This window comes from Morone saxatilis, unplaced genomic scaffold (genome assembly GCF_004916995.1).
Source record: "Morone saxatilis isolate NCDOM2014 unplaced genomic scaffold, NCSU_SB_2.0 Contig24, whole genome shotgun sequence".
Lineage (NCBI taxonomy): Eukaryota > Metazoa > Chordata > Actinopteri > Moronidae > Morone > Morone saxatilis.
The window spans coordinates 11,755,553-11,778,941 of NW_023339807.1; the positions used below are offsets into that span (position 1 = coordinate 11,755,553).

The 23,389-nt window shown below is 40.1% G+C and overlaps 2 protein-coding genes and 1 pseudogene across 2 annotated transcripts; 1 reads left to right on the forward strand and 2 right to left on the reverse strand.

The window, feature by feature from the left end:
• Positions 1 to 3,446: 3,446 nt before the first annotated feature.
• serinc2l (serine incorporator 2, like) lies at positions 3,447 to 9,623 on the reverse strand. Its single transcript, XM_035671737.1, has 10 exons — positions 9,495 to 9,623; positions 8,575 to 8,736; positions 8,146 to 8,333; positions 7,952 to 8,031; positions 7,636 to 7,773; positions 7,336 to 7,505; positions 6,815 to 6,905; positions 5,942 to 6,092; positions 5,629 to 5,838; positions 3,447 to 5,246 (listed from the first exon to the last, which is right to left on the reverse strand). The coding sequence occupies exons 1-10, from the start codon at positions 9,531 to 9,533 to the stop codon at positions 5,108 to 5,110; spliced, it is 1,368 nt and encodes a 455-aa protein (XP_035527630.1). The 5' UTR covers positions 9,534 to 9,623; the 3' UTR covers positions 3,447 to 5,107.
• Positions 9,624 to 13,647: 4,024 nt separating this feature from the next.
• stmn1b (stathmin 1b) lies at positions 13,648 to 16,536 on the forward strand. Its single transcript, XM_035671739.1, has 5 exons — positions 13,648 to 13,757; positions 14,837 to 14,879; positions 15,503 to 15,675; positions 15,816 to 16,007; positions 16,106 to 16,536. The coding sequence occupies exons 2-5, from the start codon at positions 14,864 to 14,866 to the stop codon at positions 16,163 to 16,165; spliced, it is 441 nt and encodes a 146-aa protein (XP_035527632.1). The 5' UTR covers positions 13,648 to 13,757; positions 14,837 to 14,863; the 3' UTR covers positions 16,166 to 16,536.
• Positions 16,537 to 19,672: 3,136 nt separating this feature from the next.
• LOC118336387 lies at positions 19,673 to 22,320 on the reverse strand (annotated as a pseudogene).
• Positions 22,321 to 23,389: the final 1,069 nt, after the last annotated feature.

Sequence of the window (23,389 nt, forward strand, 5' to 3'; positions counted from 1 at the left end):
CACACACACACACATAAACACACTCAGACTTTCAGACTTTTAGACTTCCAGCTTAGGAGAGAGTGACTGCATTGCACTGCGGCCAGAGGGAGGGAATGGAAGCGATCGAACTAAATTAGAAAAAAACAAACAAACCCTGAAAGTCCATTGGAAGTTCAGCAATTTATTAGAACCAGATCTATTAGTGGCACCATTTTACTCACTGAAGAGAAACTATGCAATGACAGGGATCAGCATCTTCCCTTCCCATCATTCAGCAACAAGTTTCCCATCTTGAAAAGCTTAATTGGGGCTTAATGTTGGGTAAATGTTTCCAGTGCACATGCAGTATGCCAGCAGGGCTTAAACTCAATTAGCTCCTCTGCATGCAGCACATAATTTAATGGGCCTGGATCCCACTCTTAAAACCCAATTACACCTCAGACAGGCATTTCCAGTCATTCTGTCAAAGAGGTGGTCAGGGATGCACAATCCTCTCACAAAACAACGCTCATCCAAATCAGCACGAGGAACAGTTGTACTCTGCACGGTTCATTTATTGTAATAACAAAACACTGGAACAAAGCTGGAATAATGGGTGTTGATCTGCGCGTTTCACTGTAGAGAATGACCTTATTCTTGACAAGTGAATGCAAAACACAGCTAAACGCTGACATTTCCAAACTAATGTGGGAAAAGGGAAGTGAAGATTAAGGTCAGGGATAACACTGCAAGTGATAACCATTGTTTCAGTCAATCTGCAATTAAAAATCCCAGGATGCCTAACCAAGCATGGCTGCAGAGCTACACTAAGTGGTTCATAATCAGCACATTACAGCCTCTGATCTCTTATTACAGCGACAAATTGCATCTAATGATAACAGAGGAAATGAAGGTGGGATTTATGACACTGGAGCCAATGGCCAAAGACAGAGAGTGTCTTAAATCTATCCTAGGAGAAAAAACGAGTTCACATTTGCTCACCTGATGATAACAGGGGAAATAAAAGTGCAATTTATGACACTTTGCTAATTTGTTCTCAGATGGTGTTGGCTGTGTTCAGAGGCTGTTAAATTTCAGATGGGACTAATGGAAGAGTATAGCGCAAAGAGTTCTTTAGTCTCATGAAACTCAGTCTGATGCTTTCATACTATAACCGCTTCAACTACTGAAAGAGACCATTAGAGGTAAGTTTACGAGTGCGCTTCTTTAAAGAGTAAAGAGTGAGATTATGTTAAAACTGGCTGGAGCAATAAAAGTGAAACAATTAAGATTAAAACACCAGAGATTTGGAGGAGACGCTGCCTGAGCGGACATCAAATGCTTCGGACTGGTGGTGAGTTTATTACAACATTTGACGATGACCTTCCTCTGCGCGTCGGACTGATGAAGTGAAGCCATGTGTCAGGTCCAGTGTGCAGTGTACTGCTACACAAAGAGACAAGACAGCACTTCCACTCTGCAGAACAAGCACGCAAGGCGCAGTGTTCCAGCTTCCCGACAAGTCCTGTGCAGGAACATTGAGAGTTTATGCAAAAGAGTAGGCTTGCAGCTGTCAGTGCAGTGTTTGTGAAAGGCAGAAAACACCTTTTTGTTGTGTTCTTTGCTCTACATTCTGTACATTTTCCATTTGTCCATTTCTATTTAAATGAAAGCTTGTTGAGGACAGTGCTGGACATTTACTCAATTACTGTACTTAAGCACTGATTCTTGAGGTATTTGTACTCTTAACTTTTCTACTTCTACTCCACTCATACCCTTCCTATCCAGTGAATGTGTCCATGTATCAGCACATTTTGAATGTTTGTGCTAAACTGAAATGAGTGTTTCTTTATGAGTTGATAAAATTCTCCTACTTCTGAAGTTAAATACGATTTACTATTTAAAAACCCTCTGGGATGGTGGACTGAGCTCACGAAAAGTTGACTTTTTAGAGACGTAGTTCCTAGAGGACGGCCACGCTACAGACATATATTGATCTTATACAATATGATCGCTGTCGATCAACAACTCATCAGTATAACAAGTGGTTACTATTAGCTCAACCTTAAACATATACAGCAGTAAAATGCACAATACACATTAATGCAGCAGCAATATAATAGAGAAACACTGAAAGGGTCAGGGCCATTTTACTGTGAGTACTTTCACTTTTCATACTTTAAGCACATTTTCCAAATAATACTTACATACTTTTACTTGAGGAAGTTTTGGAATTCAGGACGTTTACTTTGTAGTGGGGTATTTGTGGTATTGAGTGGTATTAGTACTTTTACTGAAGTAAACTGGATCTGTTGTCCTTGCTGTAGCAGTTGTTAGATGCTGGTGTGCTTCACGTTTCAGTTTTGTTGTGTTTATATCAATACCCTCAGATATACTGAATATGGAATTGCTTAAACATACTGGCACTGTGACATCCTGCACATGAATATCTATTTGTACTTTATATCCCCTCACTTCTGATACATTCTGAATTTCTGCCCCTGCAATCTGCTCTCTTAATGCTGCTTACTGTTTTTAAATACTTTCACATTGTTTGATTTTTACATTTACCCTACAGTGCTGGGGGAAGTCTTCCCCTTTTTCCTCCACTACATGTAAAGAAAACTAAACTGTGACACCATCCATCAAGTCAGGATTGTCATGGATAGGCTGAGCGAGGGGTGGTGTTGTGGGAGGGAAGTCGACAGGAGGTAGTGTGTCATGAACAGTTCCAGACAGTGCCAACTGGATTGAGTGACTGTAGCAGCCAAAACCAACAGGCCCCGTCTGCCAGCCAGGCGAGAAGGAAATAACACAGCAGAGGCTGCGAGCACTGGCATACACTGCTCTGTGTCCGTATCAGCATGAAGGGACGGGTCAGACACGTTTACTGCTTCAATTTACAGTTAGGCAAAAGGGCCGAGTTATCAAATTATTATTATGAATGTGTCCCCAGTCACAGAACTGCTGCAGAGAAACGGCGTTAAGAGTTTAGACAGCCAATGGGAACACAGCAGGGTATCAGATATGAAGTGTTTGCTTGTTTTAGAGTTTCATCTTTACATGATGCTTCACTCAGAGTACAGAACATGCTGTGATGTGTCTGTTAGCCCCTCCTTAGTACCCCAACTCTGCACCCCATGACCTCAACCTATGGGATGATATATGGAAACGAAAAATATAAGTATTATCACACAACCTGCACCCTGATGAACCATTAGAGATAGGGAGATGTTATGTACATTCAATAACATCCATGGGGTCCCTAAACCCCCCTAAATGTCACATTACTTATACCTTAACAGTAGGTCAGGAGAATAAGGTAAAACATAATCAAATGTAACCAAAAACAGCTCCTATCATGCTTTTATTAGATATTTTGTAGTTTCTTCATATTTTACATATAATTTTACTCATTTACTGCATTTGTATTTTTCATGAGACACAACTATAAAGCTTCCATTGAGGCTCCATCGAGACAAAGAGTGAGTGACAGATTTCAATCTTTATTAAAAACGGTGTTTATACATTAAATACAATATTAATTCCTGTCATAGACCTATGCCTTATGGCATGCAATGAGCAATGTAAGGCAAGGCAATACAAGCAAACGCCAGCATTAGTGTTTAATTTGTTTTTAAACGCAAGACTACAAAAAGGCACTTAATAGTGTTGTGAAATATTACATGTTAACTTACATGGCAATTCTGCATAAACAATGTCCTTAGAAGGTTGTTAACGGTAATATGTACAATACCTTTGACACGTTTAAGAAACAACATTTTTTTTTTTTTTAAAAAGTCAACTTATCACAACACTTTGAAAAACTCCTTTCACAATACTCATATGCAGCCAAATAAACAGGACATCTGATTCATATGTGCGGGCAGTGAAATGTTTGAGAAGAACATAACATAGACAAAGGATAACATCTCAGGATAGTACCAAAACATTTCTTCACAGGTACAAAATCATCGGCCTTACTGTAACTCATCCATTCATATGGAAATTGAGGTAACTACTATATAATGCATAAAATTACTGTACCATCATTACAACCATCAACATACTATTAAAGTCAATACCGTTGAACAGCAATTTATCAGGACTGAAATGTGTTATTGTTTTGTACACAGCAACAATTAAAAATCCCTTTCTTCTTGACTTAATAACTACTCTGCAACATTCTGGAAATAAGGGCATTTGTGAGAGCACAGGTAGAGTGGCGTTCACGCCATCACCCCCCTGAGCCGCAACGCTGCACATTGCATGATGCTGACTGCTATAGATCAATACATGTCTCCCTGCTGCAATCAGACTGCTATATAGGTACAGATTGTCGCCCGTGGCTGTACAAGGCCAAACACAGTCAGACATGGAGAGGTATAGCACCGGAGATGAATTACCATAGGATGGAGTAGGTGAGGATGAGCTGAGATTAGACTGGTGGTCTATTAGGACTCTCTGGCTCAAGGTATAATGATGTGGATTTGCATACAGCCTAGCAGCAAAAGGGAAGCCCTGTTATGATCTGTAGGGTGTGTCGTATTAGTCTTATCTAACTCTCACATTCACCTCACTCTGGGGCTCCTAGGGAGAAATCTCCTCATTGCCTGCCCCCCCTCAGCGCTAACACGGTCCAGCTAATCAGGGGGATTCCAGACCCGGCCAATCAGAGAAGTCTGATGTCACAGGCCTTTAAAATGGAATCTGAAACGGAAATGTCTGAGGTATTAGGAAAGTGCTGTGTTGCAGAGTCTTTGTGATTCTAGTGCAATAATTAAAATTCAGCAAAAAGATAATGGAGCTCACACAGTCGTATTACGAGCACATCAGGTGAAAGGTAGGGAGTTTCCTATTAAGGTGATTCATTGGCAAAATGACCAGCTAAAACATCATCAATCAGACAAACAAAAAAACCCACTTACACGTTCATGTATCTGTAGATTATCACTCTAAATAATTCTACTGAGAAAAGTAAAACAACAGAAACACAATTTAAGCAGAAGCAATTAATTGAAAAAGGAATACAAATAGATTAAATGTATTTCCTTTGTAATATCCTTCCTGTTCATCCTTTTACACTGCCTAAGACGCTAGGCAAGAAAACAAAACAACAAAAATACAGCTAAGAGACGAGGCTCGTTCAGTTGAAATCCCTGTCGGGGAAGATGAAAGGGGCGATGAGGGTCCAGAGGTAGAGCGCGAGGCCCAGCCAGCTAGAGCTCATCTTCACCCACACAGCTGGCATACTGCTCTGCATGGCCTGGGTGGTGGTGTTTGGTCTTGGGGGGGGGGGGCACAGAGGAGAGGTAAAATTTAGTAAAAACCACCTCAATATAACACGTACTGAAATGTATATAAGATATTTTCATATATGGCCCATGAATAATTATAAAAAGTACAGTGTTGTATGAGCTTTTTATTCCAAATTGAGGTGGTTTCAGAAAATGACATTCAAGCAGCGTTCAAAGAATGAATAACTTTCAGGTGAAGTAATGTGCCCTCTGGTGGCCACCCCGAAGGCCTACAATGCCTGTTCAACAACTACTGAAAGCTACTCATTTCAAAACATTTGGCCATCTCAGAAGCTACAAACAAAGGTGTGAATTATTCCATGTTTTTGTCTTTTAAATGTCTAACAATCTGTTGGCGAGAGATACTTACTGGTACCAGTTGGTGAGAGTCATCATGATGTACAGAGAGGCCAGACAGAGGTGGAAGTGGAAAAAGGAGTAGCTGTAGGTGACTCCCTCCTCCTCATTGTCCACGGCCCTGCGTATGCCATCCTCTCCCACCACACCCTCTCCACCTGACCCTCCGCCCTCCTCTGTCTGCATCAGCTTGTTCACCTGGGTGTTACTGGACGAACGGATACTAGAGGAGGGACAGAGAGAAATGTGAATATGAAAAATATTATAACAAACAACAAAAAAGAAGAACATATCAAATGTGACAGTTGTGGTGCTGTTAAACCTACCTGGCATAGAGAGTGCAGAAGAGGAAGATAATCAAACCCACAATGCCCTGAGCATCCCACCACTGCACCGTTCCTGGTGTGCCGTCACCAGATGGTGGAGTGGTGGTGACGTTGGACACTAGACTCAACAGGCTGGGGTTGCACTTTCGATCTATGACATCAGAGCACACACTCAACATTAGATGTGTTTTCCAGTTCATAAATATATTACTCTCCCCTACACAGAAATACATTTGAAAACTGTTTTCCTCTAAACAGGGCTCCGCTCACACTAGTGACTTCTTAAATGTCACGGTGAAACACTAAAAGAATAAAAGTTTTATGTGCTACTGTATGTTCCTGTTTGACTAAATAATATTTTAATTGTTCTGCTTTCTGATATGAAATAAGCAGCTGTTGCCTATGATGTCTAGCCAAGACAAAAGTCTGTGCAGTGTTACGACATCAGTGTAACGTGAACGAGATAGTTTACCAGAATGACAAGCAATATTTGCATTATTCAAAAAGAGGTGAAACCCAAATATATGTGGTGGTAGAGATACAGTTCATCAGTACAGTAGTTCATCTCAGGTGCTCAAACTAAGTAGATCAAACTAACCCTACAGTTACCACAAGCTCTGTGCTTCCATTCACTTAAAGAAAGATCACATGACATGAGACAAGAAAGGCGTGCTATCAGCTATCAGCAAAAAACAGCTCTTTGTTCCTATATGCCACGGAAAACTTACCAGTATGGTCAAAATGCTGCAGCAGATAATCAGCAAATACATATATTGAAAGAAAACAGTGAGTATGATGTATTGACAACTGAGCATGCAACCAAACGCTACAGAGGAGAGCTGCAACTGTGGATTAAGACAACAGGAGACTCACTTGGATTGTTGGTCATTGCAGACCAAGTGACATACATGGTGTAGAGCGAGATGAGTGAAGCCTGGAGCAAACCGGAGTGCGGCTGGGCTTCCTGTAACAAACAGCACAGGCGTACACTTACTGAACTGGCAGAAAAGTAAACTAATGTTAAGCAGCCTTAAAACAAAAGGTAAAGTAACTCTATGTGGTGTACTAAATATTACTATCAAAAACTCAACTGAGACTGGAAAAAACAACTCAAGCTGTTAACACCTTTTTCTCTAAGGACAAACGTAAACTGTGTAAAGTGAATATGCATTTCTTTTTAAACAGGGTCTCATCCACATTTGTGTTTGTGCTACATAGTATCCAATATTTAGGAAAACCTTTGCTTTCCTTGTCCGCACCACAAAACAAGACTTATATTCCCATTTAATCACTCTAGAAAGCCTTTTTAACTGTTCTGGGGGTACATTTTTTTACGTAGAAAATGTTGGCTTGGTATCGAAGGAAGTATGGGAAAAAAAGTGTCCACACTGTACCTGTATCTTGGGTAGGATGGAGACAATGGAGATGATGACACAGAAGATGAGGTTCAGGCTGATGAAGACCTTGTGCTCTGTGCAATCGTCAGGCTGTGTGTAGTAAACGTAGAAAAGCACCACAGCAGTGAAAGCCAGGGCATAGTGGAGGAAGGTGAAAGACAGCAGGCCTGGAAGTTACATAAAGATACATCAACATGAATGGCTTAAAACCACATGTATAACACTGCACTACTGAATTGGACGGCAGAATAGAGCATATCTGTTCAAATAAATGCTCCTTTAAAGCAAGTGTTGTACCTGCAAACCAGCATTTGTTGTCACTATTTTCAGCATTTTCTACCCACACCTTGTTCCAGGAGTGGGCAAAGTCAATGAGAAGAATAAGCTGGATCAGAATGAAGATGAAGGATCCCACCACTCCGAAGTAAAACCACACTGTGAAGTTAAAAGGAAACAGACACAGTTGATTCAGTTTCCTAAAACTTCTGATCAGGAATAGATATCTAGATATTTCTCCTCTGGCTGAGTCACTGATAAAACACAAAGTCAGTGTCTGCTCAAGAAAAGGATATAGTATATAACTGCTTATTGTAATTCAACAGTGTGTTAGTACCAGTATGAAATGTTCCATCAGGGATGAAAAAAGCTCCCACTGTAATCCCAATGAGGATCAGAAACTTAAAGAACCAGAACCTGGAAAATAAACAGTTACAAACCATCAGTACAGCAGGAGACGGAAGGAAGAAATGCAAATCTGCCTCCATCCCATAACAAAAGTATTTCAAATAATAACAATAAAGCACTCACCCGTTTTGAACACCCGCACGCGGGTCTTTGCTGCTACGCACACCAATCATGATGGCGGCGAACAGAAAGAAGAAGCAAGTCATGGCGAAGCACATGCGGTACACAGACTTGTAGCCCACAATGACGTCACAATTAACGTGGTTTTCGATACCAGGTATAGCAGTTCCTCCCTGGCAAAACCCCGGGATCTACAAAACAGCAGAACATTTGTCACTACGGTTATCTTCAAAGTATTTACTGGAGAGAATATCAAGGAATCAAGGAAGTTTATTTCTCAGGGAAGCTATAGTTTTGGATACAACCACTTCCAATAAGATACAAGTGAAAATCCTACAGGTAGTACAAGAAAATAAGCATTCACAGTAAACACATGACACACTAATGTTCAAGAATACAACACTGTATATAATAGCGTTAGGATGACCTTACTTTACGGAGCTGTGCCTCCATCCCAGGAAGGATCATGATGACAGACACCATGGTGCCCAGCAGCAAGAAGAAGGAGAACACCAGCCGTGTGACCGTGGAGTTATTGGAGGAGGGACAGCAGCAACACAAAACGCATGGTGCTGAACCGCACAGACAGGAGGCCTATAGGTGAGAGAGAGGAGTTGGGGGGAGAATAACTGAGAGTTAAGTTACTCCATTAGAAACACAGGAATTATTTATCGTCACAGTGAATTTCCAGGAACACAGTTACTGGATCGTGGTGGGCAGGCATCACCCACATAACTGAGTGAAATACTACATCAAAATAAAATATACGACACTATGGTTAACCCAGTTTGTCAAGCAGATCTAACTTAGGGTATAACTGCCCCCTTATTTAGGTTAACCTAAAATTACTGGCAGTGACTTGCCGATTGTGTCTAAGCTAACGCTACTGTTGTATTAAGAGAACTAACCCCAGCCATAAAGCACATAACACATCTGCTGTGTCAATACCTCGGCAGTAACGTTAACTAACTTAACTAACGTTATGTTAAATGTGTCCTAACGTTATTGTACACAGCCTGTTCGGACACTTCCTCAATCTATCCCGAGACTGACTAGCTTGCTTTAATAACTTCCTTTATCTACATTTGAAACGTTAGCTAGCTTTGGCTGACTGTGTCTAGTAACTCACTGCTAACGATAGCTCACTTTAATATTTACGCTCAGTGTTTGACGTTAAATCGCGTGAGTTAGCGTTAATTACGTTAGTATGAACGTTTGTACAGGTGTCACGTAACGTTGGCGCCTGACGGAACTCTTTAACGTTAGCTCACCTCGGTTAATATAATCTGCCGTTAGGAAGACAGTGAACGAAAGCCGTCCGATAATATTCGTATGAGAGATTAGATACTTACACAGCTGGCTAAAGAGCACAAGGCCAGACAAGCCCCCATGTTGACATTAAAGGTAGACTACAGTGGCCTTTGGGTTTCCTGTACGATACTATCAGGAGACACGAACCGTCGGAAGCTGCTCGGCTGCTTTTCAAAATAAAAGTCTATACGAGCATCTCAAATGACAAGCTTTTCAACATAAAACACCTGGAATGTAATCTGTCGTCCACAAAGGATGTTAGTGCGAGTAGGATGAAAAAGGAAACTGTTTTAACCGAAACAATCTATGTGTATACAATGATACTGCATTTTTAGTAATGATATCCCATCCCTGTGTGGTTAACGGGTTAAACTCTGTTTGTTTTCGCCAATCTAAAATAGTCTAGTTGTATCTGCAGGGGACTTTTAAAGCTACCATCTGTCCTCTCACTCATCATCCCAGGAGATGAGTGTATGTTGTTTAAAACTACATGGATAGAAAGAGAGAGTCTGTCAGGTGCGGACAGAAGCCTCTTTAAAGTCCCTGCTGTCAGTAGTGCACCTGCACAGCAGGGAGCAGACAGTGATTGGGTTATTAATAGTCCCTTTAATATATAACCTGGAACAGAGAATATTGTAGTCGGCTTGGACATTTCTCAATTCACTGAACACCAAAGGAAAAATATTGTATATATTTTAGTTTTAGTTTTTAGTTAGTTGAAAATAAACCCACAAGGCACATAGGAATAAAACTCATTGACCACTGCAACAAACCGTGAATGTGTTCAGCATTATTAGATTTTGCTATTCAAATCAGTGGCAATGTAGAAACCTGTGTTTTGCAATACACAACATTACAGTAAACAGCTTTCTTGATTCTATAATTTTCTAATCCACATTGGTCATAAGTGATAAGATGGATAATAAGTAAAAACTAATGATATCCTAATTAAACTGTCAATCTAACTGCCAAATGTAATTGACATTCTGCTAAAATATTACCATAAACAAAAAGCATGCTGCTAGAAACTCTTTCAGAATACCACCATATCACCATGATATTGTCTATATATAATAATACCTCTTACATAACATTAACCTTTAAATACATTTTAATTGCTACAAATGTGGAATACAAACATATAGTAGTTTTATGTGCATGTTGCTGTTGTACTAAATAATGTTTTAATTGTTCTGCTTTATGATATGAAATAAGCAGCTTTTGCTCATGATGTCTAGCAAAGACAAAAGTCACAAATATGCAGCGTTACAATATCACTTCACTGGAATGACAAATCATATTTGCATTATTCAAAAAGTTTTATGTGCATTTGAAAATTGTGTCAGGTAGATTCCTCTACTCAACACTAGGTAGCAGCGTTTAACCACAATTTTACATTACCGCCATTCAATTTAATGATCTCCTGTAAACTATGTCTCACATGATTGTCAACAACAGGTTAATCAACAGCCAATAATACTTTTACAACAAAATTAAAAGACAGTCATTGGGGTGGGCACAGGCCTTACACAAATGTATATAATATTTAAACCTATAACCTATTCACTGCATGTTGCTGCACAGGAGAATGACATGTTTTTAATTACAAGCCTATCAAACCTGAGGGTGTTGTTACAGGGAATATTTTAGTCTCTCTGGGATTTAATGTAGCCTGTCCCAACATGCCACCATGTACCGCAGCAGCAGCAGCAGCAGCCGCAGCAGCAGCCGTCAGTCTAATCTGTCAGAACATTTGAGAGCTGTTTATGAATTCAATTATCTTACTATAGAGGGTATGTTGATTCAACTGAAGCATCTGGTAAGGTAGAAAATTAAAGTAAGATCCTTTATAATGTCAACTGTGCCATTCTTAACTATATATTTGTCTAGGTTGAATGAAGACATATGGGGTGTTAGCAGGGCTGAGATTAATACAGAAGGAATGTCTGTCAATAAATATATATGTAGATATACTTTATATCTACATATATATTCATATAATTGAAATCTATACACAGATGAATCCCTGTACCGGGGAAGGTAAGTGTATTCAGGTCTTTGAAAACTGTTGACATTGTATCTGCACTAAGGTTGGTATGTAGAACAGTAATTCAAACACTCTATATTGAATGTATTTTCTTACTATATTTTATCACAATTAACAGTAGGGACCTTCTGGTAGTGTTAATTAATTAATAATTAGCCTGATATTAGGTAAACTCTGGGATTTAGGGTTTTATATTAAACTACGTGTACATTTCTGATTACAGTTAAAGGTCCAGTGTGTAGGAGGATCTATTGGCAGAAATGGAATTTATGCATAGGTATGTTTTTATTAGTGTATAATCACCTGAATATAAGAATCGTTATCTTCCATGGTTGTTCATGTTGAACAACCAGGTTTCTACAGTAGCTCAGAGTAGAAAAAAAAAAGACACGCTAGATGTGGATTACAACTTCATTCTCATCCATCACTATTCTTTCATCACTCACTCCAAGGACATTCTTGTAGTTTTCACCTTACGCAAGTGCTGCAACAAAATAAACATTTTGTTTTAGCTTTTTGAAAACTTTTCTGTTGGATAATGGAAAGGTGAAATGCAAATAAAGGCACTAAAACACTTTATACCTCTTGCCTGGAATGACTTAAATTGAGCGATGAATCTACTGTAGCATAGCTTAACTTCACCTCATATAAGGAAGAATATTAAAGAAACAAAGAGAGAACAGTTTGCTGGCACACAGAGAGGTTGTCTGGTAACAGCTGGCTGCAGACATATTTCATAAATGATTCCATTGCCAGTTTAATGACTCATGAACTTTAATATACTTTTGGTCAATGATGAAAGTCTCAATTTATTTTCAGCTACTGATTGCATGGACTGGAAAAATAGGTGTCAGGGGTAAACATTCAAATGGACCATAACCAGTTATTACATAATGAACTACAATATTTGATTTCACAGTGTTGCATCCCTGAGCAGAGGAACTGACCAGTTTTCGGTTGTGTGCGTGAGTAATGAGAGAGACAAAGAGGAACACAGTGATACAGAGTGCTTTACAGAAACACCATATATCATAACGCCCTCTTTAACAGCTAAAAAAATATAATTAACTTTTTTTTTATCACCTTGACATTTCATGACTAAGAGTCTAATACTGTACCATATGTTTAAAATATTGTGCATGTCTTTGTCTGTGGATGACTTTGGGCAAACAAAATAAATTGTATAGCTCCTATAACACATGTACCATTCCCTTATTTTATGTAATAATAATGCTTAATGGTAATTTCCATGCTTTACCACCTTCATCTTTGCAGGAACTTTAGGAAGCATGTGGACTATAAATAGGGGCCCCCAGTAGCTCACCTGGTAGAGCATGTGCACTATGCATCAAGGCTGAGTCCTTATCACTGTCAGCACAGGTTTGATTCAAACCCCTTTGCTGCATATCATCTCCCTACCTTTCCTGTCTCTATCCAGCCGTCGGAATCACACATAGAGCAGAAATGCAGGAAAAAATAAACTTTCTTTAAATAAAAAAAGAGACTGTAAATAGCCTTCACTTGGTGGTTGAGTTTGAGTGAGAAAGCGGTTTGAATTTTGAAAGATGGTCACTGAATACATTTTGTGTCAAAGCAATGTGATCAACAGTTTTGTCCACATTGACTTCTGTTGTGCTGACTGTGTGAACAGTTGGGAAAAAGTGAACTCAGTATTGTGAGATGCGGGTTACCAATAAACAACAACTTTGCAGCTCTGTAAATACATCCAGGAATACAGACAGGTTACAAATTAAAGGAAAAACCTGAATAAAGATGTGCAGAAACGTTTTTTCCCTTAAACTGTCACCTTACAGGCCTGGTGAAACACAAGAAGGCCACTTTGCTGTACCATTTAAACTAATACTATTACCATCCCTTCAATGGAACATATACTGAGTTGCATATGTATAATAACAAATGTGGACGACTTCAATGACAACTACACAACGTTAGGTAAACACACTCACACTTGTTTACACTTGCTCTCACAGCCATGCGGTTGTGCCCGCTCTGTGTCTGTTATTGTGTCTGTTGTTTGGGCCTGCTCCTGGCTGCTGCTCCTGGCGCGCAGTTTGAACACTTGCTGTGATTGGTGGATTTGGACCAATGGGTGGCCGCAGCTCTGGTGACGTTGAGGTCCCGTAGAATAGTGCGCGAAGGTGCAGATGTTGGCGGTCTGAACACACAGAAGAAGAAGGAGAAGAAGGAGAAGAAGAAGAAGGAGCTGGCGGAGGTCTTCAAGCTGAGGCACTTCACGGTGAGAACAATGGGGTTTATGCAAATGTTTAACCAGGCTTTCAGCCCTTTCAAACAAAGATTTGGACACTATTATGAAGTCTGTTCAGCATCACTGAGGTCACTTGTTGTAGCTAGGTAACGGACGTTATTGCTATGGCCGTTGTTCAGTAACTGTTACTTGCAATAACTTTATGTCAAAATGACAAAAATATTTTAAAATTAATTTGAAACCCGTATCATAGGCATCATTTATCCCAATATCTTGCCATATAACGTTACTATAAACCGGTTAATTAACTAACAGTAACTTTTAATGTCTTGTTGTGATTCGATGTTATGTAATCAGGAGCATCAGAAAGCACCATAGTAAGTTTAACGTTAGATAATTAACTAACTAATTAACTGCAGCTCGTCATAAATTATCTTTTTTTAAGTGTATCTATTTATTTTCATTTTTCAAAATGACCTTGCGTTAGTATGTCAGGTCTGTGTGTGTGTGTGTGTGTGTAATGTGGTGTACAGGTTTAATAGTGCCCAGCCCCCGCCATTTTAACACAAACACCGAGAGACATCTGCAGACTGCAGCAGTGTGCAGTGAGTCTTCACAGATGGGCTTCCACTGTGTGACTATCACACACTGTGGTTACAGCTCAGGCATCAGTGAGGTGCTCAACTTGTTCTGCCTGTCATGACGTGACATGTTGGTAAAATAACAGGTTATGTAACGTTCATAACAGTATAATGTGTAACTATACTGCAGCTACAACTGCCAGAGAAGATTAGTAATTGCATAAAAAATATACATATTTAGTTGATGGAGGGATGAGGTTATTCATTTGTCTTAATATGCCCAAAACAGTTAGAAAACAGAAACAGAGGGAAAAAAATAGACATTTTTTTTCAAAGGCATGCTCGCATTCTTGATCAATGATCTATCAAAACATGAGCTGTCCCTGTTAGCTGCTGCTGAGAGGACATGCTGCCAAAGCTTCACTGCTTTCATGTGTGGACAACTGACCAAAATAAAATGAAAGCTTACCCACAATTATGCATCATGTATTGCTTGATAATATCTATTTTTTGCTCATTTTCTTCTAGTATCAAAAAGACAACACTTTTGCAGAAATGGAAAACTGTGGAGGTAAGCAAATAGTTCTGTGGATGAGTAGTCTTTGTGTGCAACAGCACATTTAAAAAAGTTAAATTAGAAACCTTTAAGAGACCTTCAATGCTCAAACACAAATAAATGGCGGCATATAACTGCTAAACCAGGAAATACCTCTGAAAACTGTACGCAAAACTGCAACATGTTTTTAACTCTATACAAGGAATTGGAGTCCTTTGATGTGGTTAGTATAGCATGTTGCGAACGTGATCTGTAATGCAGCACTCCTACAGCGGTCTTTGTTTAGTCACATCTAGTTTTGGTTTCCTCTTCATTGCTTCATTCAAATGCTGCCACACAGCAGGATTATGTTTCTCTTCTGACCTCTAAAGAAGCACTGACCCCTAAAAAGGCAGCAGGAGGCCGGCTCAACCTCTTTTTGTGTAATTATCCTCAGTCAGACAATGAATCTCGATGGAAGCATTATCTATCTAACAGTTCTGATAATCAGTTAATTGTTTTAATTCATCGAGTAAAAATTATATTAGATTGATACTGCGACCTTGTGACCTTTACGTCTGACCTCACATCATCACCCATCTGCTGTAGTTTGACCATCACATGTACCAGCCAGCGCCAACACATATCCTGTTTTACAGACATCCTAGTGAAGGAGTTGGACAAGCGTTCTTCAGGTCAAGCATTTGAGGTTATCCTGAGCCCCTCAACCCCAGATGCCAAGGGCGAATTTCCATTGTCCCCTCGGAAGAAAAAGGAAATGTCACTGGATGAGCTTCAGAAGAAACTAGAAGCTGCAGAAGAAAGACGCAAGGTATTGTCAGAATTGCTAACAGATGTGAGCAAACATCCAGTGAGAAAACCACTGGCTAAGCTGTAAAGCCTGACACATGGGTTCAGGATTCAGGTTGTGTTCATTTACTGGAAAAAAGTTCTCTTTTGTCATTTTGCCAGAGCCAGGGGGCTGAAATGCTGAAACACTTTGCTGAGAAACGAGAGCACGAGAAGGAGGTCATCCAGAAGGCCATAGAGGAGCAATGCAACTTTAGTAAGATGACAAAAGAGAAAATCAATCAGAAGATGGAGGCAAACAAAGAGAACCGCACTGCACGCATGGCGGCTCTCAATGAGAAATTCAAGGAGAAGGTAAGCTCCTAATGGCATATCAGCTTATCTTCATGTTTAATGTTGGAATAATGGAAACTACAGTGTTGTGATTCTTCTGTTTCTTTAAACACTAACAGGACAAGAAGCTTGAAGAAGTGAAGAAGAACAAGGAGGCAAAGAATGAAGAAGAGAACTGATTTATGATCTGGAAAATATCTCCAAAGATAAGCTGTACATTTTGAACTCACACTTCCATGCTATTTGTTGTTGTGTTAGTTCTGATTATGCTGTTGAATGAAAGTTGGTTATAAAAGTGTGTGAGAGTCAGTTACTGGGTGCGGATATAGTCTGATTTTTGTTCACTTGTAGATTTCTAATTGGCAGCTGATTAAATTGTAGTTTTTGTAGTAAGAGTTATATTTTTGCATTAAGAGGCATCCTATTGTAATGAGTTGGTTGTTATACTTCATACTGTTGTAATGCATCATATAATAGTTCCCAACTGTTGATAATGTTGTAAGTTTGAATTTACTGTGTGATACCAACGTTCTACCATTAAAGTCGATATCCACAATTTGATCTTCTCTTTTCTGTTGTGTATTTAACATATTTGTGCCTCATTAATATTAAAGATGAAAATATTTGATTTCTGTACCATGTGAAGCGGATGGACATATAATAGTGTGCTTTGTAATACTTTGAAACTGCTGACCCCTAGTGGCAGGTAGGTCGCCTCAGTGATATTGTAATTATTAAAAGTTACAGTGACTCCCAAGGCCCAAGATAAATCTCAGGGGTCACCAGATTAAAGAGAAGAGAAAATTTATATTTTCTTACTTTTATCTAAGTTTTTCTGTTTTGTGGAATACTGACTGCGTACTTTTACCTCTTCAGGCCGTTAAAAATCCTTCAAATAAACATTTGAAAAGGACGGGGGGTGACAGGGGTGTCACAGATAAGGGCTTCATTTTAAGGGGTCGCAGGGCGATGGTTTAGGTTTAGATCCAAATCACAAATTTTACACAAACTTCTTGCAGTTATTGAGTTCATTATTTGGGTTCATTGTACAGTTTTTAATACAACATGAAACATCCATAAAATATGTATGGTCTTTACTTACTACACAGAAACACTAATGAAGTGTATTTTCTATTATAAAAACTCACAACATGAGTATCCTGAATGTATCAACATGTGGCAACAGATGTTTTTGCTGAGTATTATTAGATGAAAGGTGCTGCCTGACTCCATTCCTGTTGTCATGTTTGGTACAGACAGTTGAGCTAAATCAGATCACAGGCCTCAAAAGCCTGGGAACCACTGCCATTATGTAATAATAATGAATACATTCTTGACGGCTCTTTCCTCAGTGTGTATCCATCAGTCCATGGTTTCTATCTGCTTATTTCCCTTTGGCAGTTTCAGACTGATCTGACCAGCATGTGTTCGGACTATAGAGACACAAATATGCTTCTGACCACAAGAAAGTGTTAGTGGACAAAGCGGTGATCTCATCGTGCATAAGCAGCTGAACGGGCCCAGTACTGACTGTTACAAGTTGTCAGACTTATTACATCGTCACATATTCTTGTAGTGGGCACAGGAGTCTTAGATGCTCAGAAAACCTGTTTTTTCTTTGGGTGTTTATAAGAGATGACCTTTTTGTAAATATTGTAAGTATATATTGTAATACCAAAAAGACTCAACTACAAGTAAACGTCCTGCAAACCTTACTCAAAAACTATCAGCAGCTACATTTATTAAAGTATCACATTGTGCAGCAAATATTGAATTTTGTATTATCTGTATATAGCTGACAGGTGCAGCTATATACAGACACTTTACCAAAATTCAACATTTCTACAATAAAGATGCAGTGATGGTTCAAAGGCCTCAGACAAAACTGGAAGACTTTAAAATACACTTCAGCAGACTGAAAACTCTCGCTGGTGGGAAAAAGACCTCTCTGCCTTTAGCGACAGCACCTACAGCTCCATCACAGCTGCTGCTCAAACAGATTCACCCTCCCAGCCGTTTACCTGAGTGAAGGACCTGCACTACTGCTCCAAACACTCAGTCCACACAGCCTCCAGCAGTCCTCAACCCGCCTGCTTTAACAGTCCTTACTGACCCAGGACACCAGTGTCAGCATTCAGGAGCGTCTCTCCCTCCTAGAAGTGGAGATAATACATTTAAAGAGAACAAACTGTGGGAGTCTGACACAATTCAACAGCAGTTTAAAGAAGAAACCACAACTGCTGCTGGACTGTTGAGAGAAAATATGAATGCGCTACATAGAACAAATGAAACTCTCAGACATGAAACCACGTCGGACGAGAAAAGAGACACAGTTCTTGTCGATCTGGAGGAGAAGCTGCTTAGGATGGAAGCAACAGAGCAAAACCCTCAAAGCCAGACTGGAGACACAGGCTCACACACTGGCTCCAACATCCAGGTATCACCACAGACCAGACGACCCCGTCTAAACAGGGTCGAACCCACTCTGACATATGAGCTCTTGTAACACTTTATATACTTTATATACACTTTATAGACTCCCCACTAACACACGATCTAGTCACTGACTTTTTGTGATTAGTTCACGCTTAGATAATCAGTTAAGGATGTTTAATTCAGAGTTACTTTACACATTAATTGATTTGATTAATTCATGTATTAAACCATCTTCAGTCGTGCATTAGTCAAGCAGTACTTCAGTATGTGATTTGTAACCCTCATAAAGAATGTTAATGACTTACTGGACCTAACGAATCATCCTCAGCTGCAGTCCATGACGGGTTAGGCCTCGGTTCTTCTCAGGCAGTTTATGTAAAGCACCAGTCACAGCAGTTAGCTGACATGGTGAAATGGTAAACTGAAAACATTGAGTAGTTTAACTACCTGCAACAGTTTAAAATACAGAGTCCTTTGCCATTTCAGCGCTCTATAAATACAATGTCTTATTATTATCATCATCGTGGTCATGTGTGGAGTTCAAACATCAGTTGAACATCACTGCCCCCAAGTGACTGACGTGAGTGTTTGTAAAAAACATTTTTGGTAGGAAAACAAAAAACCCTAAATAAAGATGTAGGCTACAATACAACGCTGCACCATCAGTCTGACTGTGTCAATGATTTCAAATGTTTACAATCACTAACTTCAATGATTTTTTTTAAAGATTATGTTTGAACTGCGTCTTTGAGAAACTGCACTCTGAAACAGCATATGTATATATATATATATATATACATATATACTCCATAATGTTGTACGTTCCAGGTTCCATGTTAGACATTTAGCAGCGGCTTTAAAAAGATTGGCAGGTTAACAGTGTGGAACCTGTGGATCTATCACTGGACCATCTTTTAATCAGTTTAATAGTTAAATTAGAACATTCCCCATTTTTCTGGGGAACCCCTTCAACGACCCCTCGGGTCCCAACCCAGACTGAGGACCACTGGCTCATAGTGTGAGCAGATTTAACTGTCCTTGTAGTTGAACATATCACTAACAACAAAACTACTTCAAACCAGTTTGATACCACCAACGTAGCAGTGTGCTTTAACATTAGTCAGAACTACAGAAACAGAACAATCTGCTCTATTAAAAAGCTCTTCTAACAGTAATAAAGTTTAAGTGTATAAAAGAGTGAATCGTGCAGTCATTGAACAAACTTTATTTTTAACATTAAAGGCAGAGATCGGTACAAGAGAATGTGTTTTCCTGTTTAATACTCCTCTCCTTCATCCTCCTCACCCCCGTCTCCCACACTTTCAGCTCCCACCTCCTCATAGTCCTTCTCCAGAGCTGCCATATCCTCTCTGGCCTCAGAGAACTCTCCCTCCTCCATACCCTCACCCACATACCAGTGAACAAAGGCACGCTTAGCGTACATCAGATCGAACTTGTGGTCGAGCCGAGCCCAGGCCTCTGCAATAGCAGTGGTGTTGCTCAGCATGCACACAGCCCTCTGCACCTTGGCCAGGTCTCCTCCTGGAACCACAGTGGGCGGCTGGTAGTTGATGCCAACCTTGAAACCAGTGGGACACCAGTCCACAAACTGGATGGTGCGCTTGGTTTTGATGGTGGCAATGGCAGCATTCACGTCTTTGGGCACCACATCACCACGATACAAAAGGCAGCAAGCCATGTACTTGCCGTGGCGAGGGTCGCATTTCACCATCTGATTGGCCGGCTCGAAGCAGGCGTTTGTGATTTCGGACACAGTTAACTGCTCATGGTAAGCCTTCTCAGCTGAGATAACAGGGGCATAGGTGGCAAGAGGGAAGTGGATACGGGGATATGGCACCAAGTTGGTCTGGAACTCTGTCAGATCAACATTGAGGGCACCATCGAAGCGAAGGGAAGCAGTGAAAGGCGAAAAGAAGCAGTGATTTGGGAGGACACGATCTGACTGATCAACCCTGTTCAGGGTTTGGTGTAAGGACGGACGCTCGATATCGAGGTTTCCTACGGCAAGAATATCGTAGATGGCCTCGTTTGTCCACCATTTGAAGGGCACAGTCAGAGTTGGCCTCCCAGGGTGGTGTGGGTTGGTTCAGAATTGGGCGTTGTAGGGCTTTCCACCCACAGCGGTGGACACCTGGGAGGCCGGGTAGATGGGAGAACTCCAGCTTGGACTTCTTTGCCGTTAGTTCGACAGACAGGAGGTGAAACCAGAGCCGGTGCCACCGCCGAAGCTGTGGAAAACCAGGAAGCCCTGAAGGCCGGTGCACTGGTCAGCCTGAGGACAGAGAGAGAGAGACAGCGATAAGATACAGTAATGTCATTTAATTTGATATTCTGGAGCAAAACCTGAAACCCCTAAACACTAAACCGACCCACCAGTTTGCGGATCCTGTCCAGCACCAGGTCGATGATCTCTTTGCCGATGGTGTAGTGTCCACGGGCGTAGTTGTTGGCAGCGTCCTCCTTGCCGGTGATCAGCTGCTCAGGGTGGAACAGTTGGCGGTAGGTCCCAGTGCGCACCTCGTCTGAAAAGGGAATTAGCATAAAATTATAAAAAGGCTTGAACAACTGTAAAACAAAGAAATCCACACAGCACTTTGATATTTCATGAAAGTTCAGTTTACCAATGACAGTGGGCTCCAGGTCCACAAAGACAGCTCTGGGGACGTGCTTTCCGGCTCCAGTCTCACTGAAGAAGGTGTTGAAGGAATCGTCTCCTCCTCCAATGGTCTTGTCACTGGGCATCTGTCCATCCGGCTGGATCCCATGTTCCAGGCAATAAAGCTCCCAGCAGGCATTGCCAATCTGGACGCCAGCCTGGCCGACGTGTACTGAGATACACTCACGCTGGATGACAACAAAAAGCCATTTGAAACATTCACTAGAGCTGCAACAATTTGTCATTTATTAATTAATTGCTATTTATTGGGATAATCGATGATTCATTGAGTCATTTAAGAATGAAGATCAAATTCTCTGATTTAAGCTTCTCAAATGTGAACATTTTCTGGTTTCTTTAGTCACGTATGACAGTTAACTGAATCTTTAGATTGTGTTAAAATAAAAAGAGATTTATTAATAATGAAAACAGTTACTTACAGCCCTAACATTTACCATAAAATGCAAGGCTTAGAAACATCTGGGTTGAAGTCAGGCCCTTTCAAAGAGACGGTAAGGCAAAAGAACAGAGCTTTTCCACCTGAGTCATTTTGATATTAAACTGTAAACACAACTACTGATGAAACTAATTAATTAATTAAAAGGGATGAAACAGTACGAGTAAAAAATCCAAACTGGCCCGTTCGCTAGCCCCGGTTCAGGATGTGCGTGTATTATTCAGTTTATTTAAATAATAAGCTATGGAGGTAAGTTAACATTGTGTGTGGGGCCTTTACTAAAGAAAGCCAGACACATACAGGGAAGAGAAACAAAAAAAAGAGCCGTTACCAGTTAACGTTATAACTGTGTCAAGCTGGCAAGTAACGTTACATATCTGCTTTTTCAATTAGAAAGAAAACACCAATAACTTCTACACTTGTCACTTGATATTCAAAAGCACAATTAAAAAATAACAATACTTCAAAACAGGTAACTGTTCTAACGTCTCACCTCAGACTCTTCTTTTAGGTCAGTTAGCTAACGCTACAAAATCGGCAGTTGGAAAGCTAAAAGTTCGGCAGTTGGCTAATTTAATGCCATTAATAGACTATATTTTAAACTGATAATTGGTGTTAATGTATGTGGGTTGTTAGTTTGACTAAATAAAACAAAAATCTCCCCGTTATTCCGTACTCACCATGTTTCCTAAAGGTGGAGCTGAAAGATAAAACGACAATTCTTGCTAAATATCTCCGAAGTGGTCAAGAAATGGACAGGTGGGGGTTTTTATATACTCACTTTGCGCGGAAGGGGGGGGGGGCAGCTGAATCCGATTGGTTGAGAGTCACACGAGCTCCTTTCCTATTGGTCAAACAACCACACTCCAAAATTTGTCAAGAAAGCGTAACTGTACCTGACAGATAACGTTAGGGGGCGTGGCCTCGACACCAACCGGAGTGATTGACAGACTAACCACAGCGTTGTTGTAGCAGGAACCACAGCTGGTCGTCAGGGCCAACCATTGACAGTAGATAGGACACAAATTGTCCGCTGTAAATTTAGTTAGTTTAGTTACTTGAAGCACTATCAATGCTGTTTGTAAATGTTTCTGTGTGGTACCTGTGTTGTAGTTAAAGCTGAGAGAGGAGAACCCAAACAAGGTTCAGGGTGATTTACAGTAGGCGCCGTGTTGAGCCATTTTTCAACCCACTAAATGGAGATTTTTGGTAATCATGTAAATTTTAACACTAGCACTGATGTGTTTCCTCATAGTACAGTCATATAATTCATTTTAATTCAAGTAATTTTCCCCTGGGATTATTAAAGTATTTCTGATTCTGATTTACAGCTCAAAAATCACGTTTAAGGATGGGGTACCTATTACAGTAGGCCAGTAGGCCTATACTTACATTACGTTACATTCCACTGCCAGTTTCAGTCTGATATAAGGGAAAACCTGCATGATATGCAAAGTTTTGTGTAACTACAGAGTCTTGCAGTCAGTGTCTAGTGTCCCCCCTGTGTAACAAATGTCACTCAGTGCCAACTGTTGTTTGTTCAATGTCGAGTTCAGAGCAGTTGTGTACATGTTCAACCTGTTTAGTTGTTCCAGTCGTAGAGCTTATAGAGTTTAAAGTTTGTAATAGTGATTACTGTCATTTATCATTCTTTTCTAAATTGGATATCAAGATTTTTACTTATTTCATTTGCTACTCGCTATTTGTGCTGTGTTCAAATAGACACTAGTTTATGTATCAGAAAAGGCCTTTTTTCATTAAAATAATTTATAATGTCATTACGGTATTAATTTGACAATCTTAAGTGGTTTAACTTCAGTGGTTTTAGAATTT

Bases quoted from the DNA above. Each gene is read 5' to 3' on its own strand.
- serinc2l (XM_035671737.1), bottom strand. From the start codon at position 9,533: ATGGGGGCTTGTCTGGCCTTGTGCTCTTTAGCCAGCTGT. The intron at 6,906-7,335 runs GTACAGTGTGGA...TGTTTGTTACAG, and splicing joins CCATCCTACCCAAGATACAG to GAAGCCCAGCCGCACTCCGG. The intron at 6,093-6,814 runs GTGAGTCTCCTG...CTGATGTCATAG, and splicing joins TGCAATGACCAACAATCCAA to ATCGAAAGTGCAACCCCAGC.
- stmn1b (XM_035671739.1), top strand. The intron at 15,676-15,815 runs GTATTGTCAGAA...TCATTTTGCCAG, and splicing joins CTGCAGAAGAAAGACGCAAG to AGCCAGGGGGCTGAAATGCT. The intron at 16,008-16,105 runs GTAAGCTCCTAA...AAACACTAACAG, and splicing joins ATGAGAAATTCAAGGAGAAG to GACAAGAAGCTTGAAGAAGT.